The sequence below is a fragment of the Pezoporus occidentalis genome, unplaced genomic scaffold (genome assembly GCF_034315485.1).
Source record: "Pezoporus occidentalis ecotype Australia unplaced genomic scaffold, CSIRO_AGI_Poc_V1 ctg144, whole genome shotgun sequence".
Classification (NCBI taxonomy): Eukaryota; Metazoa; Chordata; class Aves; order Psittaciformes; family Psittacidae; genus Pezoporus; species Pezoporus occidentalis.
In genome coordinates this window covers 211,361-231,303 of record NW_026913252.1, presented here as the reverse complement: position 1 = coordinate 231,303, position 19,943 = coordinate 211,361, and the positions used below count along the sequence as shown (strand labels likewise).

The window sequence follows — 19,943 nt, the reverse complement described above, 5'->3', positions numbered from 1 at the left end:
GTTAATGTCCTTACATCCTGCTGGGAGATGTCAATGGGTACAAGGGGAGGACATGCTGGTTCCCCTGAGCTGAATGCTGTGATGGCATCTGCCGAACATCTTCAAGAGCTACTGGCCATGCACAGTTTCTCCAAAAGCAACTTCTGCTTCAGGTCTTACAGCGCTGCTACCACACGTGCCTTAATGAAACACAGGGAAATCTACCTCCTTTATTTCCTAGTATCAAATATTCACTTCTCTAATGAAGATATTTGTGCAAAACATTTAAATCCAGAGCTGTCTACAGCTGGAGGAGAAAATTACAGAGCTAAAAACATGCATTACATCAAAAAGTATTAATCAAGCATGGAATAGGGTAGAGGCAAAACCAAAATCCCCTATATCTTCCTATCAACAAATCATGTAACAGCCAAGCCTAGGGACTCATCCATTACTGCAGATACAGAACATTTATTAGCAGAAGGCATAACAGATGGGAACAAATAGCAATGAACTGCAGATAGTGCCCAAAGATGGATACTAGTGGTGGGATGACTGATGCCCCTTTTAGGACCTCTTTTTCTTTCCCAGGATTGAATATTAATAAATGTCAAAAACTAAACTTATGTTGCTCAACAGCAATGTCTGGTGAATCTATCCAAGAAGCCAGAACGCCAAGGTTTAAATCTGTCTTCAAGGCAAAAGACAGAAATTTCTCCAATGCCAAGAGCTGTTTCATAGCACCTGTGGCTGTTAAATTCAGATGGAACTGGGCAGGGTGACCAGTCTGTGTAAATCATGTCTTAACAGTGCCTTGTACTTAACTTCTCACGTGTAAAACAGGGATATTAATCCTTACTCAGACAGAGTGGTTAGTAGAAGTGAAGTCTGAAAGAGTTTTGAATACATCTATACAAGTTTATGTCCTATTTCCTCTTTTTCCTCTCTGAAATCTGGGATTTTGAAAGTTTTGGGGACTTTTTCGGCTTTTGCTTTCCCATGAGAAGTGCAGACTGAATCTGTCTGTTGCTCCTTGAGCTTCAGATTACTTAGTGTGCAGTTCACACCGTCATTCTCACTACCAGGACAGAGGGGGGAAAACAGCTCCCGCAGAGGAGGATCCGGTTGTCACAGATGCCAGTACCAGACTGAGAGCAGTCTGACACCTCCCAGCAAGCTGCAGGTCTGTGCCCTGCTGCGCAAGTATGGCTGAAAGATAAATCTACCTTTAGACTTTCCGACTGATGACACTGAGTCTCTCGGAAATGGGAACAAACCGTCTGGAAAAGGGACTCCTTTCCTTCCCTCCCTTCTTAAAAGAAGGCTCATTCACTGACATGAACACTGTGATAGACATCAGGATAAATGTGTGTATGGTGGCAGTCCCTTCAAGCCTCTGTGCCTGTGCTGTTCATGTGTAAGCCAAGACACTTAAGCAACGGGTTGTAATTCCTTTCTGGTCTACCTGTGGGCATCAGAGTAATAAAACATTTAAGGCAGCCATAGTAGACTACTGTGCCTGGAAGTGAACATTTACTGTAGATAAGTCAAAACAACAGGTCTGGTAAACACCAGTGGTTAGATTCTGATCAACTACACAACATCTTTCTGATTCACAGAATCACAGAATGGTTTGGGTTGGAAGGGACTTTAAAGCTCATCTAGTTCCAACCCCTCCTGCAATGCACAGGGACATCTTCAACCACACCAGGTTGGTCAAAGCCCTGTTCAACCTCATCTTGAATGTTCCCAGGGATGGGGCATCTAATATGGTCCCTTCCAACCCAAACCATTCCATGATTCTACACCAGCTGCACACTTACATGAGACAGAACTAAGCTGAAGGCAAGGCAGCCTGCTGGGACTTGGCCAGAATGTCAAATCCCGTTCATAAAAAGAAACAACAGACACCTGTTAGGACTCCTAAACCTTTTGTTTTTAACCTTTTTTTTTAACGATAAAATATCAATTAATAGCAATAATAAAGCATGAGCCAAAAGGCTTTCCAACTAACACATGACCACAGGACTAATAATGATTTTGGAGCCCAGCCACTCAACAGTGCTCTCTCCAAGTTCTTCCCAAGAGACACTAAGTGTGTTTGCTCTCCAGTGAAGTGCAGGACACCATACCTGTCTTCTTACCTAACAGCGTGGTCGATGGAACAGTGTCTGATGATACTTGGAGATGGAATTCCGTTCACCCACACGACACAGATCAATGGAAATCAACAGACGATCGACAGGAAGAGAAGTCACAAAAGATGAAAACAAGGTTAGCTGGATCTCACACGCAGAAGAGTCGGTCTACAGCTCATATTCGGAATGTACAAAAGCCAAGAACATTTAGAAATGAAAGAAAAGTCTGGCACTAGTACCTGAATAGTAGGAATTCAACAAAGATTTGCTCTGAAGGGTTTTGCTTTGGACAGAAAATGAACAAGGAGAGGGTGATGCTAGGTAGGAAAGACAAGGAAAAGACTTTAGACATATATTAAGAGAGAGAAAGAGAACAGGGAGAATGTTCCGCAAAGAACACAGTAATATGGGATATATAAGGCTTATCAAAATGAATTATATTTTTCATCTTGACATGCATATTACATTTATTACATTGTCACCATGATGGATTTTCTTTAATATAAGCACTCCAGACCCCAAATATAGAATTACAGTTATTGTAAATCAATGTGCTCTTACACAGGGTACACATACGGAACTATATTCTAGAAATCCTGTTTTTTAACCAAAGGAACAAATTTATGTTTTTGTCTCTAGGAGAAGTATCCTTTAAAACACCCCCCAAAATACAAACTCTAGACAATCAAGTGCAGTATTAACAGGAAAATACTCAACACAATGTACACTGGTGCCACAGAAATACACAGGTAGGATAGCAATTCTTTTGTTAGACCAATGCAAGGTAACAGGGGACTTGTTCTTCAACCCAAGACTGTTCATAGCAAATCCTATGATCCTTTCCCATGCGAACTGGGTTCTTTCAGGACAAGCATCTCTCCTGTCTCCCATTTAAAGCATTAGCTTTCCCTGGACAAGAATCATAAAGTATTTCCATATTAATCAAATCTCTATGGAAAGGAGGCAGGGCTCAACATCTTCCCAGTGGATTCTTTTCTTGATAGTAAATTTGTGAGACTGGTTTCTATCTACAACAGCATACACGTACATTCTTATGGCAATCCATCATTTCTTAACACATATTCCTTTGTTATAATTCTGCATTCACTCTCAGAGAGCTACAGGCATTTATTTATCTCCTCTTCGCAGTGTGGGGAAACAAGCTAAAACAAATCTCAGTATATCAGAAAGATGACAATAGATAACAGGGAAAACTATCCCATAATCCAATAGAAGTAGATAAAACTCAGTATACATCAAAGTAATTTCAGAAGCAATTTTTGTATCTCTAGAGCAAATACCACTTAAAAAATTCATGCTACTCTGTAGGGTGAACCGAGAAAGTCACTAGGTTGGGAGTCAGCAGAATTGCCTCCTAAGCAGTTTAGAATCATCTAGTAAATGAACTTGCTCTCATTGTGCATTCTCCTGCCATTTTTCAGACTTACACCCTTTGAATACACGTTACAATAACCAAATTTCTCATAGCTTGGTCCTGCCCCTGCTGCCTTCAAGCCATAAAGCATCTCTCCTCCGGGGCCTCTTCCACTTTTCCCCTTGTGTTTTTCAGCCTACATCAGATCCTTCTCTTACTGTACTTGGAACCTGGCCACTTTTGCAGACCTATAAAATAAGGTGTCAAGAAAGTAATTTGTTTGCCCAGTGTCACAGAAAGTCAACAGGGCTTGGAGCAGGATTCAGGTATGTGGGAGAATAAAAGAACTCACTGGGCTATCCTGCCTTGCCAGGAACTGCTAATGATACATTACTGAGACAGTGGAAGTTACACACCTCACTGCAGTGAGTCTGATTAAAACTGTTACTAACAGAGTTCTATGAATTGAACTGTACTTGTGAGACAGGGAGGAGATGCCTAGATTCAGAAAAAGAAAAAAAAACAAACAACCCACCAAAAACCCATGTTTCCCACAACTCTGCAGAGCTTATTCCCCAAATCTCACCAGCTAGGGGCTTGTGTAATGAGAGATGTGTGCACGGTGCTGCTTCCTAAACAGAGGTTCTTACAAGCACCAGTATGTGCACTGACAGGAAACACTTCCAGAGAGGGCCCCATGTAAGGGTAGAGATTAAGGCTTCATTAAAAGCTCTCTCCGAGCTCCCTGCGGTGGCAGGTGAGGCCACACAGACCCCTCTGGCCATGCAGAATGGTGGGGGCTCCTTCCTCTTCTGGAAATGATTCTCCCTTGCTTTTGATAAGATTTTTCTGAACTAGCAAATCCCACAAATATCCCAAACCAGCGTGAAAACCAGTAAAAGGGATTTAATGTTTTTCCCCTTTTATGCCTTTGATGAAATCTGACTTTTTTATTTTAAATTTGATTTTAGAACTTTTCACTAAAGAAAGCAGGATGGTCATGATTCTACAAGTCTGTATTTAGCAGGTAACCTAAAATTATCTGGGAGGTAGGAATAAGAACTAGATCGTGCTGTAACCGACTATTGTGACACGGAGTAAATCTAAATACCCTTGTATTTCATTCATCATAAAAACATGCAGGATATGGAAAGGTGTGAGTTTACATGTTTCTTATTAAATATGATCCTTAATACCCTGAGTGCCACTCACTACATCTTTCTCATCTCCTTGTTCTTCCTAGTAAAACCACACTAACTTGGTCGCTGTACACTAGTTCCACTAATGCAAAACTCAGCTCCCTAAGCTTCCAAAATGTTGCCTTCAAACCGTACTTCTGCCTGTCACACTGAACCCACCTAGCTAACCTGCATCAGTGTCACTCCAGAAGGTTGTCTGGAAAGCCAGCCTCCCAAACTGGCATGTCACAGAAGTTAAGCACACCCTGATAAATCAGCCTTTGGCAGAACTGGCTGCATTTTAAGATATTAAATAACAGAATCCCAGACTGGTTTGTGTTGGAAGGGACCTTAAAGGTCATCCAGTTCCAACCCCTGCCACAGGCAGGGACCCCTTCCACTGGAGCAGTTTGCTCCAAGCCCCTGTGTCCAACCTGGCCTTGAACACTGCCAGGGATGGGGCAGCCACAGCTTCTCTGGGCACCCTGTGCCAGCGCCTCAGCACCCTCACAGGGAAGAGCTTCTGCCCAAGAGCTCATCTCAGTCTCCCCTCTGGCAGGTTCAAGCCATTCCCCTTGGCCTGGCCCTACAGGCCCTTGTCCAAAGTCTCTCTCCGGATGCTCAGAATCAAACAGATCCTGCCTGAACCCTCCCAGCATGTCAGGATGGCTATGCTGGTGACCTGGAATTCTCCTGGATAAGCCTGATCCATGGCATTTCATCAGAGTAAAGCCAGAAGAGCAGCTCCTTTGTGCATCTCTGCTGAGACAATACACTACTGCTTCTCCCATCATACAGATGGAGTGCCAAACTGCACACAATTTATGTGCAATAACATCCCCTCACACACTTCTGGTCTGTGCACAGATACTGCTGGATAATTTTAGGCTCACCTTGTCTCGAATTTGTCATCTTGTTTCATAATAACCCTGCATGAAGGCAATGCCTCCATGAGTGTGCAGTACCTGGAGGAACACGATGCTGCTTTCCAAACATGCCTGTAACAGGAGCATGCTCCAACACTGCAAGTCCCATCATTTAACTTCAATGGATTTAGGACAGACTTCTATTTTTAAAAAAGCAAGATATTTGAAAAAAATTAACAACTGTGATGAGCCTGCTTCACCTTCACACAATCCCTGGGGTAAAACCAGACAAGCTGGAATTGCCACAAACCCGTCTATCTCTCCGCAAACACCTTTTCCTGATGCCATATGGTGTCAGAGACAGAGGCTGAGTCCAAAAATCTCTTCAGTTTAAACTCCTGTATGAACCAGTAAGAATTTTGCCTGAATAATGACTAACAGTGTAGAATGGAAGGAGGGAAAAGGAGCTTTGCTTTGGGCCAGCAAAGATAAATGCCCAGTTCTCTCCCACTTTTCAGCAAGACCTGAGGTCTCCCTGTTCAGCACAGAGCCTACACATCTTCCAGATGTCATCTGCATCAGTTTAATATTGAAAATATACGTGTTTTCCCTTAAGGCACTGAGACTGACCATCAGCTGGAAGCTCCCTATGGGGTAAGAGACAGGCAGCAAACAGGGCGGGTGCAGCAGAAGGGCAGAGAGGGGTCACCCAGGAACAGCAATAGTGGTAGCAGGAGCTGACCAGTGGCCAAGCTGGAGACACTATGGGAAGAAAAAGGCTTCCATAGGGAACCCATTGATTTTTTTCCTGTTGGAAAAGTATTGAAAATTATTGGGAGAGGAAGGAAAAGCTGGAGGGAAGGACACATGCCCTGCAAAGACACTGTCATCTGGAGATAACCTTGCTTGCAAGTCATTCAGGAATTGTGAGGTATCCTACTTAAAAAGTTGTTCTTGTTCCATTTGCTGTTGTGAGCTGGCAAGGTGACCTTGGGATTTAAAGCACTCAGCTTCTCTTCTTGGGCTTTCCTCAAAGAGGAGAGGGGTATTTCCCTGTCACTGCTCCGACCAACTGGGGCTCTCATAACTGAGGGGCAAGATACTCTTCAGAAATGTAGCAGTAGGGCAAGGGGTGATGGGTTTAAACTGAAACAGGAAAGTTCAGGTTAAATATAAGGCAGAAGCTCTTCCCTGGGAGGGCGCTGAGGTGCTGGCACAGGGTGCCCAGAGAAGCTGTGGCTGCCCCATCCCTGGCAGTGTTCAAGGCCAGGTTGGACACAGGGGCTTGGAGCAAGCTGCTCTAGTGGAAGGTGTCCCTGCCTGCGGCAGGGTCGGAGCTGGATGATCTTAAGGTCCTTCCCAGCCCAAACCATTCTATGATTCTGTGATTCTCTAGAGAGGGTAACTACACATCATGATATCTGCAAATGCTATTTACTGTTGGGAGGCAAAAGGACAATTTACTGCTTCAACAGCTGATTTAAAAGCCAGGATAGATAACCCCTGTAAAACTGCCTTAGTTAGCAGGCAGGTTAAGAAGTAATCCTATTCTGCTATTCAAAAGTCAGAACAGGCCTCCACAGAAGCCTTTAAGTATTAAACTCTGTTAAGGCATTTTTTTTTTAAGAGGAAGTCTTTTACCCATTAAATTCCTGCATGAGCACGTGCACAGTACTGCAGAGACCAGAACTTACCTCCGACACCTCGGTACCCTGGACCTGCCAGTGAAATATCTGGAGAAATCGGGAAGGCTTAATGGTAATTGTTCCTCATGGATATAATAAGGAAAACAAAAAAAGAATGGGCTTGTGACTTGACTCAGGCTGTGCTACAGAGAGAGGTGGTGCTAAAACCTGCACTGATGTCAGACAAGCAAAGGGCTAACTGATTTAAAAAAAGAAAACCTGGACGGATGCTTTTTTACAGAATTAGATACAACATATTTTCCATCGTTGCCATTTCAAGTAAATGATTCAGCTGGTTTAATTAGGCTCCCAAAATACCAAGGGGGTGGGGAAAAAAAAAAGAGGTCACATTTCCAGCTCATCTCTTCTCTCTTATTTTCTGGGTGGAAACAACTCCTCAAACTTGTAAAAATCCAGATACTGCAGAAAGTGTTTAAAACTTCCTTTCCCCCATACACCTTAGACAAAGTACCTTGCTGTTTCTAGGTTGCTACAATGCTGTCCTCTGCTATCCTGTCCTTCAAAGAGATGAACCACTGACAACTCTTACTGTCTCTTTAGGAGATAGAGCTACTCAGCACCTGAGAAAATTAGATCTTGATTCATGTCAATTTAGTATCAGAGAGAAGTGTTCACTGCTAGCCCTGACAGCCCCCGACACCTATCTATCCATCTCACAGGGATGTTACACAGAGGGACAGCAGCAACACATGCAGATGGCATTTGCCATGACCTACAGGGAAAAGAATTCACTCAGCCTGTCCCACTCACTCTGAGATGACAAAGAAAGGTTTCAATGATAAACCACATTTGTACCACTTCCATGTTAGTAATTAGGGGGAAAAAAGCCTCTTTACTAAAGATGTTTAAGAAAGACAAAAGGGGTTTAGCACATAGTTGTGTTTCAGAGCTGTTCCCTGTTCAGACTGTAGCAGGCCAAGTGTCAAAAGAAGAAGTGACATTCCCACAGTGTCTAAGTTGAAATTTATTTCATATGACAGCAGTTACACAGCCACCATGCAAGCCACCATGCACTCAATCTGCATCTAGTGAGGCTAAAGTATGACTTCACATTGCTTTACCCACAAAACTCTTCCAGCTACTTGGTTTACAAATATTAACTAAGTTTAGTTATACTGAACCCATGTGAGGAATGAACTGAGGACAGGTTCATTCAGACAAAAGAAATGCTCTTTCCATTCCAGATCTCTAACCAGGAGACCACGCTTTCTGTCATAACAATTTCATACGAAAGATGTTTTCTCATCCTACAAGTCAGCCCAGTGATTTGATTCGACTCTTCTACTCACAAAGGAAAAAATATTTCTGAAGAGCAAATAAACATGTGCCTTTTTGTCTGCCTGATGGAGTTATTAGAACAGCCCATATAAATTATTCTTAGAAGGAATGCTCTGACAGTTAAAATAGGGGCAGTGTCAGAGACATTTCAGACAACTGATTTCTACCCAGCATTTGCAACGATCTCTGTCACTGTCATTCCTAGCTCCTCAATATTGTGCCCATAGGAATAGGTTCTTTTAAGAACCTAGAGCTCTCCAAGGGGGACATATCCATTGCAAGCAAGTTAAACTTACTGAATCCATTAACATCTTGGCAGCTGGAAGAGAAAGCTTCTTCATTGTGAACAGCACTGAGTTTGGTACAGGTCTTGTCGGAAGTAGCCATGGGACCCATCTCCCTCTGCGTGCTGGTCTGAGTCTCCTTCTGCTTCTTGGCTAGCTTCCTTTAGGGTATTTTGAAGAGGGGAGAAATCAAGGTCAGTTTTCCCTCATTAAAAACAAAGCAATGACAAAGTACTTTGAAAATCATGATTATCCTACTTGGTCAGACATGCAGGGCATTGTGACAAACTGCACAAGAGGAAAACCCACAACTTTCTCATATAAGTTTTGTGGTGCACAGTAAATAGAATGATACCAGTCTTTGATCTTAGCTGTCCCTCCCAGGGGCTTATCTTGCACAAACCTGCATCACCCCAGCAGTAGGAGTGCTAAAGTCACCCCTGAAGAGGGTGGCAGAGGTGAAGTCCTGGATGGGTGTCAGCCGCTCCAGGAGGAGCAGAGGGCATGGGATCAGAACCGCTCACTAGGAGGTAAATGGGACATCTGCATCCATCCCATGGAGGCGCCTGGACCTGGGATCGCCTTTGTGTGCTGCGGTGGGAAGTGTGACCTGAGCCTGTGTAAACTGGAAGCTGGAGCAGCAGCTCTGCCTACAGGACAGCAGCCTCTATGGAATTCTGACATGGACCCACACTGCACTGAGGATCAACAGTCAGTGAAATGTGGGGCAAAAGAAAAGGGTGAAGATATTTTAGAAATGGCCAAATAGGTCTCTGTTCTGGGAACATTTGGTCTTTTCTTATTTTGAGGAGCCATCAAAACCACTGGCAAAAGCAGCAGCACTGCATGCTCTGAAAACACAACCAAAGCCAAGTGTCAGAGGCTCCTCTTATGCAAACATAGCTAATAATAGGAAAATGGAGAGAAGCAGGAAGAGTGAGCTGCTGAGCTTCCACTGACATTTGACTGCCCCGTGCTTCATTCATATAAGAAAGCAGAACTCTTTAAAAATGAATGTGTGACATTCTGCAATCACACCTTGAGGAAACATCACACAAATCCCCAGTACCAGCAAAGCACTTTGCTTACACGACTTCCGTAGATAAGAAAATAAAACAAAACAAAAGTGAGAAAAAAAGAGATTTCTGTAAGAAGGAGCTTCAGTTTCCTTTTTTTAACTCCAAGAAAAAAAAAAAATCCTGACAACAAAATCATTTTGCAAAGAGGTTTTTCTTCACTAAATTTACATGCTCATGGAAAGTACTACCCATCATTTAAACTGCAGGAGATTCTGATAAAGATTTTCCTTGCAACATATTCAACCAGGCTTGCTTTACTCAAAATACATGTCAGAGTGGCATTTCCAAGCAAGTTCAAGCACACAGTTGCACTCCAGCCCTTCTTGAGGCCAGTTACACTCATTTGCACAGAAGGGTCAAAGAGAACTAAAACCTTTGTGCCTGTGGGAAATCCCTCTTTCAAAGAAAGCTGAGCATCCAGAGCAGGTGAGCACAGGTCCATGGAGAAACGTTCAATGGTTGCTGCAGACTTTTGAACAAATACATCTGCTTCATCTGCTCAACCAGTTGAGGTTCAGCCTTTTACAGCTAAGTGGTTTCAACTCCAACCTGTAGCTACTCAAACTGGGCACATAATTACAGAGTGCATATTTAGATCTCACTACATCTCCATGGTGTATCCACTTCTGTAGATGAAGATGCAAACAGGGGGACCATCCTTGAGTGATGAAGCAAAAAGCTGGCATTTAATGATGTTAAAAGCTTTGCTTCCAATGTTCGGCAATGTTTTAGCACAGCCAGATTTATTAACTACAAGCTACAGACATGGGAGCCCCTCTTTTTTTTGGGCTGTGGTTAACAACAATAGTCTTGAAGTGTATTAACCCTGCTGTGTGCTTACTTTAATCCTTTAGATTTGCTAGTCATACATGCCTATGTGACTTCTTTGGCAACAGGAATTAAAATCTCTCAGTGGGAAACACTAATCCAAAATGCACAAGTCCTTAATAACAAGCACTCTGGACTGCTGGGGTGAGCCATTACAGCCAGCCATGACTGCCGGTTAAAAAAGGTGAGTCAAAAAGGGTGAAGTCCTTATTAAACCCCGATTAAATTGTTTGTGGCAATAATTATCTCTAAGTCCCATTGCCTGGTATCTTCTCAGAAATGCCATAAGCTACAAAAAGCTGGAATTGGCAAACTCTTTTTCTCTTTCAATGAACGAACAATAACATTTCTGCATGTGCTAGGCAGGACAAAATAACCCCAAACCCAAGCCCATTAGTCCCCACAGGCCTGCTTACAAAAGCCCTATGCAAAGCAGTTCTACCTGGTCCTGTAGAAGACAGAGAGGCCCCTAAAACATTGGCTTGAATGCCTAAAAAGAAAAGGTGACATGAGTTTCAAGTTCTCACGCTAACTCGCACACACAAACCGGCCGCCTCTGCGCAGGGGGGACCAGCTCCCGCTCACCCGCGCTCAGAGGGAAGCCGCACAGGAAATCCTGCTGCGCCTGCAAAGGCTGCTGCGCTCTTTCCGCAGCACGTTATCAGGTTCCACCTTTCTCCCTCTCTAGTGCAGGAATTTAAAAACTCTTCATCTAAATTTAGAGGGAAGAGGCAGACAGATCTCTTTTGAGGATTTCAGCGCTAAGCTTGCCAGACACATCAAGGGGCTCTTGGTTTCTAAATGTGCCTTTTCTGCCTCCATGACGTGTCTGGATGGAGTGGCAGCACAGGACTAAGCCTATTTGGGCCTTACCATCATTGTAATTCATAGAAAGGATTATAAAATCAAATGACTAGCATTTTCTAGAATGTTAGGGATGCGACTTAAACCCACAGTTAGGTAGAGGTTTATTTCACAGCATGTCAAAATGCCTTCAAATTGGGAAAGCATTTATCCAGAAATTCTGTTTCCCAAAATAGGGCACTTCAAGAGATCTTTGTGACTCACTGACCAGCTGCATTGGTGCCACAGCTCCTGCTCTCCTGACTGACCAGCCTCCCCCAGACACAACTGCAGACCCGGATGAAACTGCAATCAGTGCATGCGTGTCAATCAGTGCATGGGTGTCAGCCACGGGTGGGCTGCAGGCTGCCACCAGCATGCACCCAGCACACTGACACCAGGCACAGAGACACTTCTCATCTCATGCATTATACAGCTGAAAAGGGGAAGAACTAAAGGACCAGGCAGATATTTGGAAGAAGATTCTGATACAATCAACACAGGGTGAAATGGCAAACTCAATAAGGTGATATTAATGGCTGATTTACATTTAAGTGTAAGGAACATGTGACAAGAAGAAAATGGGAATCCAGGGATGGGGTTTACTGGATTGCCCTTTTCAGTTCCACGGGGTTTGTAAATGAATGCACTATACACACACAGGAGGAATGAGACAGAAAGATGCTCAAAGTAGAATAAAACTGTGAAGCCAGCTGTATCATCAGGCAGTTGATGCTGACCCAGCTGAAGCACAGATAAAAGTTACTGGCACTGAACCTCAACTAAGTGTGAATTTGGTAAAACCAAAATAAAGATGGAGATTTGATTCAGCTCTTTTTGAATCTTCTACTATATGATGAGGTCCCCATTTTGCAGAGTTTTGGATAAATATTAGGGATTACTTTCCTAAAGCAGCTTCAAACTCTTTTTATATCAGTTTTATATGCATGAATGTTAAAACTGTATCAGCCACTCCTAAAGAGCTCCTCTACATGTACGTTGACAGATTTAATTTTAGATGTCTCACAGGGCTGGATTGCATACACTATAATGTGGATTTGCATGCACAGGTAATTGAGACATTAGGTATAGATCACCTAAGTTAAACATGAAATTTCCTCCTACAGAGAAGAACTGCATATTGCCCTCATTTTCTATAAGCAATTTAAGAAAGCTACAGAACACAGTTCCTTTTAGATATTTGTGTGCAGCAGCCTGCTAGGAGTATACATATTAGTTAGGATGAAATCTGCACAAATTTCAGGCAGGCAGCGACCAGCAGCACAAACACCCAGCACTGGTTAAATAGTGGTTCTCTGCCCCCTAAACCTGTAGTAGATCACAAACTTCATTTGAAAGAACAGTTTCATGCTGGTGTAAAAAATAAGGGAGGGATTATACACGGCAACAGGGTCTGCAAACCACATGTAATCCTCCTGCTCGTGATGAGAATCCCTAAGGCCTCTGCTGCAATACTGCACATCAAATAAGACATTTGCCAAGGGGACATGAACAAGGAAGGTAAATCTAGAAACCATGACCTACAAGCAAAGGCCAAAGGAAATATGGATCTTTAATGCAGAGAAAAGAAAATCAAACAGAGCTGATAGGTCTTCAAACATATGAAAAGACTCCACATGAGGAGGCTGTTCTGCCTGCCTACAGGGGCTAGGAAAAAACAATAGGGCTAAGCCATGGATGTGCAATTCATGTTAAACTCTGCGCACTGGAGGCTGCCCAACTCCAGCTGACCATGCAGGCAGGCTGAGCAACATTGGCAACTGGAGCTCTTTAACCAGAGAGCGAGAGGAAGGAGAGTTAAAGCAGTGCAGCCTTCTGGGAGCCTGACATGTGGGTATCTCCTGCCCATGCTTTGATGGTCCTGCTTGAAACTGCAGCTCAACCCAGGCTCCCTTTGTGCAGACTGTAAGGAAGGGCAGGGACCCCTTCCACTAGAGCAGCTTGCTCCAAGCCCCTGTGTCCAACCTGCCCTTGAACACTGCCAGGGATGGGGCAGCCACAGCTTCTCTGGGCACCCTGTGCCAGCGCCTCAGCACCCTCCCAGGGAAGAGCTTCTGCCTAAGAGCTCATCTCAGTCTCCCCTCTGGCAGGTTCAAGCCATTCCCCTTGGCCTGGCCCTACAGGCCCTTGTCCCAAGCCCCTCTCCAGCTTTCCCGGAGCCCCTTTAGGCACTGGAGCTGCTCTAAGGTCTCCCCTTAAGGAGCCTTCTCTTCTCCAGGCTGACCCAGCCTTGCTCTATCAGCCTGTCTTCAAATACTCTCTAGCCTAAGCATATTGGCAGCTTACTGCTTCTTATAGCCACACTAAGGGCAAATCCTCCACTTACAGGCACATATAATGACAACTTTACTTGCACTGTTTTAGCAGCTGCCACGGTGAAGCCAAGCTCAGTGCAAGTCATTGCAGGAGAAGAGGGAATTCCCTAGAGTAAAGGTGAAGAGTGAGGCGCAGCGGCATCACTTTTCACTTGCAAAGCAAACATTACCTGACACAAGGAAGGGACCTAGTGTAGATATAAGATGCCGTCAGTATTTTACACTCTGTGTATACAAACACAGGGTCTTGAAAAATGTAGGGCTGCACTCCTGAAGCTTTACTTATCATTTACCTATAACTACATAAACCTTAGACAAGAAAGACACATATAAGAGCCATACAGACTAAGCAGACACTGGTACAGCCAGCAAACACTGCCTTCTGCAAAGTGTAGGCTTGCAATCACCACACAGATGTTCTAAATAAATCTCACTTTCTTTATACTTTCTTTTAGTTGCTTTCACTAGACTGGCAGAACTGGGGATTTATGGTTCTGGTTTTCCAGCATCTAACAAGAAACCAGTTTCTTCTTAACATTCTGATTTAGCAAGCTGACCTGTGCAGGCAAATCCCCCATCCATGGAAATATATGGAGGTATTTATGTATGTCTGTGGTTATACAGTTTTGCCTATAAATAACCAATGCTTTATTTCTTTTCAAATGGCCCACAAAGGGTGGAAATAAATTCAGGACAAACTCTGTTATTTCAGAAACGGCAAGTGTAAATTTAGCTTAATACCTCTGACAGAGCCTCTCCGGTGGAAAGAAACTCCTGGCTGACACCACCACCACAACTAAAAACGGTATGGAATTGTGATGGGAGTTATAGGGGCTTCCTACACTGCAATGGCCTTGGTACTCTGGCCACTCAGGGAAGAGGGAAACAACATACTGGCCACGGAGTGACCTTTCCTTACAAATAACACTACCCTGAGTGCTTGTAGCACATACGCGAAGCTATGTATTTCCAGAAATACATCTCTGGCCTGATAACAGCCTTGAGTCCATTTCATTCCACAAATATTATGCAGCCCAGGAGAAAAAAAAACAAAACAAACTAAACCAACATTTCCATTCACAACAGCATTTCCATTCCTTTTCCTGGTGAGGTTTTAATAAAGCCTTGATATGGGCTGCTGCAGTCGAAAACACTGCTCAGAAGAGGCGTTTGTAAAGCCTCCTTCAAAGCAGATGAACTGCTGTCTGTGGCTCCAGCCAGGAAAAGAAACTGCAGCTTCCACCCATGGATGGGCTGCTGTCTTATACCGCACATCGTAGCTCATAACCTATTAAACTGCAGTGCAGTGTGACAGAGCTAGTAACTTTGTACAACAAACCTTTGATGACATCTGTATGGGTGTAAATACAGAGTAACTCCTCTGAAAAGGTTCATACATCGCCCTGGCAACAGCAATGTGCTGAGTGCACCGGGACAGGAACTCAAAATTCCACGTCCAGTTCTTCCCATCACAAACTGAGTTCTGTTCAAAGATCTCATATCATAAGCAACTAGCTTTTAATGATGGGTAAATGGAAGTACACAAAACTGTGTCAATCCTGCACAATGACTTAGTTAGGAATAGAGGCCTTCTGGGCTTGTATTTCCACTTGAAGCATGTTAAAGATCTTTATGGCCTTCTCTTTCAACCATAATATCCCTTCCTATATGTTGTAGGAAGTTTTTTATGAAGTATTGCTATGCAGAACCCCCATAATAAATATTTACCCATAACTATGTACACACAAAATAGCTAAAAGAGCTGCTCTTATGAATCAGGATTTTTGGTTGGTCTCACCAAACCCGAGCTCACCTCAACCATCTTACAGAATCAGGCTCTGTGGTCCTGGATTGTAGCAGAACACAGGACTGGCTGAAGGCAGAACTCCAGTCTACAGATTACCACAACACTTACAGCCTCTCTCTGTAAAAAACAGTTACTCCTGATGTAAGGCTCTGTGACTTTCGCAGGCTTATCATTAAGACCTCTTTAGAAGAGTTTGGGTTGGAGATTTTGCTCCCTAACAAGATGAAATGCCAGATGACATAGGGCTGAGAATTACCTGAAAGCAGATAAAAATTACTCCAAGAAGCACAACTTTGAAGTCCAGAAATTGAAACTAAAACTACAGTGATGTAGTCCATGTGATCTTATTTAAATGTCTGCCAGCAGATTCATCCAAGAACCTACTGGCAACTCGTTCAACTGATTTTGGCTTCAGGACTAAAACATTCATACAAGGTCATAACACCAAAATCAGTTCTATTGGAAATACATATACATTCTGCTGCTCTTATTTTCACAGCTTCTCAAATAAATCAAACCTCTTGCTCATAGGAGGCTGCTGCAATTTCTATCAGCTTTGGCTAAGAATTACACAGTCCTTTGCAATTTCAGATTTTCATCTGCAATCATAATGAAGTGTCCAATTTCATGTGAAACTTGAAAGATGACACGCAATAAAACTTTATCATGTGCTCCTTTATGGATTCTACTCCTTTCTTCTCTCACTACTGGAGCATCCCCCCATTGTTAAGGGAAAAAAGAAACCACAAGCAGAGCTTGGTTTTCCGAGATCAGGGAATAAGCAAATTGTCAATCTGAAACCAAATGCTGACATACATAGGATCATAGAATAGTTAGGGTTGAAGAGGATCTTCAGATCATCTAGTTCCAACCCCACTGCCATAGGCAGGGACACCTCACACTAAACCATGTCACCCAAGGCATAGCCTGATGATGGAAGTATTTACTGTGTGATGACTACTTACGTGTTACCTCTACCACAAATACACTACAGCTATCAGAGCTCATGCTTGATGAGGCACTTGGGACACCACAAGCACAGAGCTAAGAATGAGCTCTCTGCAAACAATGTTGGGTGCAGTACTAGGGAGATGCAGTTACATGATTTTTGCATCCTGAGCTCAAATCTCCATCGAGTGCTTCAGTGGGCTGCTATGAAGACAAGCTTGCCTGATGATACCTCTGGCTTGTCTCTGCTACGATATACTGCATGGTGTACACCTGCCTTATTAAATCTTATTAAACCACTTGCTTCTGCTACTGCTGAAGCTCACTGCAACCTCAGGCTGGGGTGACCTCCAGAGATCTGTCTCTTCACTTTTCCTGAGTCATTCTCCAGTTCCCTGAGAATAAAGTTCTAGTGTATTGATCCACCAAAGCCATTACAAGACAGCAAAGAGACTTAATAATACCCTTACTTCTCAAGCACAGTAATTCTCAGCTGTTTAAAGCAATGCTGTTGTGCAGCTGTTCACAAGGGGTCACACAGGGCTCAGAAGTTGATTCATCTTTTTAAATACACGCATCTCAAAGTAAAATAAAGCAGGAAACATCCTGACCACACACTGCTGCTGAAAGAACACAAAATTATCACGGAAAACTGAGGTCTGCATTTTTTCAGGCAACGGTGCTGACTGGTGAGGAAACCAAACCAGCAGATCAGTGCAGAGGGCACTTTCCTGACGTTCATGAGAAATGTGCAGAAGAGAAAAGGTTGTAGCAAGAAATGCAACCAGCTAGGAGCACCTGTGTTAAGACTGTTTCCTACTTTAACACTTGGTTAAACTTCTCTTGGAATGTGACTACTCAAGGACAAATTCCATTCTTGGTGAACCAGTGAGAAGTCTAGAGGAAACAGTTACTCTGCATTTACAACTGGAGAAAGCCAATGCTCATTAGGGTGTCTTTAGGTGGGGAAGGCTCCTCTTTCAATTATTTTCTGATGGGTCATTGAGAAGCAAAATCACTCCAACAGGTGGCACAAAGGGATCCTCACACTTAACTCCATTGCCCTGCTCTTTGTATGCAAATCAACTCATATGGATGAGTTGGAAGTGGAAGTCGACTTCCACTAAAATTATTTAGTGCATTATTGAATGCACTCATTGCACTGACCCGCAAACACCTTCCAGCTGTGTCCACAGGACAAAGTCACAAGATCAAGACAAAGACAAACTGTAGGAATAGGCAAAGGAGGAGGTTGCCAGGGGTGGTGGATGGCTAGCACAGCAGACGTGGCCCTTTGACAGCTCTGTTGATGTCAGAGCCCTGGGAGGTCTGGCAGGCTGCTGCTCTGGGGGGGCAAGGTTTAGGTCAGTGATACAGCTGCAGATTCTGCAAGATGGAGAGGGGTGACCTGCTTCTCTCAGCAGGAAGTTGCTTTCTCCATGCCTCCCAGCTCTCTTGGTGACAGCAAAGGCATCCAACACAGTTCTCCAGGGCTCTTTCCTCAGATCACTGATCCAGTCCTCTCCTCCTCCTGATCCTCAGACAGCTATTATCCTGGCACAAACAGCTTGGCCCTGATTACTTTCCAGCCCCTCAATCTTTAGAGAACAGATGGCTCTGGAAGAACTGATGTGTGAAGCTTTTTCACGAACCTTAACAACTGCCTTAATTATGCAGCATTGTCATTAGGACTGGACAGGTGATTTGGGTCTGAATAGCTGAACCACTTCATCATCCATGTCTAAGCTGGAATTTGTAATCTGGAAACTCCAGGAGCAGGGATGTTTGCTGAGCTAATGGCAAGTCCTGTGTGTCTGAAACCTTACATTTTAAAAGAGCTTATATGCATGGCTGAGAAATTCCTAACAGTGACTTTCTGGTGGGCATTTCCCTGCAGCCTGGCTAAATACAGAGGAGAATGACAAAAAGCTGCAGTTGGGACACTGTATTTGTCCATTAGCATTTGAAGAACTATCAACCATAACTGACATATCTGTGTTTGCAGGCACAGTTACAGGTGCAATGGTAAACCAAGGAAAACATAAAGAGAGGGAAACGGAGAAAATAAAACAGAGGCTGCTGGATAGACAAGGATAAATGGAGTGGCAAAAAAAAATAGAAGAATACAACAAAGCACAGAATTACCCCAGCCAAGTACTTACAAGTAGTAGGAGTAGGAATATGCATTTCTTCTAAATATCGCCAGCCAGTCAGATGAACAAAGTATCCAAAAGGAGAAAAAGAAAAAAAAAACACAGAATTAGATTTATATGAACACTGGGATTATTCCTTTCAATCTACAAAGAATTTGTGTTGCCTCTTGCACTGAGCTACTATTACCCTACTCTTTGTCAGCAGCTTTTACGTGGGTGAGCAACGGATACTGAAGTGGAGGCAGGGAAACAGGCTGAGTTTCCACTTCTGCTATTGACCTGTGTCACCACAAGTAAATCCCCTCACCTCTTTAACTTTGCCATGTCAGTAACACAGGTCATGAGACTTACCTTTGCCTCTAAAGTGCTTTGAGATTTTTGGAGCGGGAAGAAATAGGTACAAGCTATTAATATAAATAACAAGAAACAGGAAAGTGACATGCAAGAACACCAGATTTCTGGAATACTTAGACAATGAACAAAATGTGTAATGATAAATCAAGCTTCATCCAACTCTAAAATGCAAATAGTTCATTAACAATTCAAGCTTCTCTACATATTTATAGATGAGCACTGGATATGCATTAGCTTTTGCGTCACTGTGATTAAGCCTTTTCTATCACAGGTTTTCAACAATGCACTTCAGAACATTCTGATATGGTTTTGAGCAGCACCACAAAATGAGCCTTAGCAATCAGAACCTAAGAGGTGATGTCTTCCCTCTTATAGCTGGAAAAGGGCTTCTCTGAAAAGGCTGGTTCACAACAGACCTAGCACATGTTATCAGATTCAGAGCTGAAAAAGCAGCAGCAATGGTCAAGATGGGAAACAATATTGAAATACAAGCTTCAACCAATTTCACAGCTTTAAAACCCCATCCTTGAAGACACCACAAATACCAGAAAGTACAAAAGCAGGGTTCAAGTGTTCACTTTATGGATGCTCTGAACACAGCCTGCATAAGCACACACGGAATCCAGATTGAGCACAATTACTCTGTGCACAATTGCCCTCCTTGCTATGCGTACACTGGGTAAAGGATGGTCACTTAAGAGACGTTCAAGAGGATTACTCTGAAATAACATGTTTTTCCTGGTGATGACCCCTACTATAAGCCTGAAATTCTGACCAGATTCCTGCTATGT

The 19,943-nt window shown here is 43.3% G+C and overlaps 1 protein-coding gene across 6 annotated transcripts in view; it reads right to left on the bottom strand.

Moving 5' to 3' along the window:
• The window catches only part of PTPRT (protein tyrosine phosphatase receptor type T), a 278,660-nt gene that overhangs the window by 51,313 nt on the left and 207,404 nt on the right, over window positions 1-19,943 (bottom strand). The window contains exons 14-18 of one of the 6 annotated variants that reach the window (XM_062610065.1): window positions 18,808-18,837; window positions 11,154-11,201; window positions 8,817-8,965; window positions 2,357-2,434; window positions 2,124-2,159 (exon numbers count right to left, since the gene is read on the bottom strand). In XM_062610065.1, coding sequence (XP_062466049.1) covers window positions 2,124-2,159; window positions 2,357-2,434; window positions 8,817-8,965; window positions 11,154-11,201; window positions 18,808-18,837 — 341 coding nt within the window. The remainder of the gene's footprint in view (window positions 1-2,123; window positions 2,160-2,356; window positions 2,435-8,816; window positions 8,966-11,153; window positions 11,202-18,807; window positions 18,838-19,943) is intronic. The other 5 variants (XM_062610067.1, XM_062610066.1, XM_062610071.1 and 2 more) reach the window with 5 other exon arrangements.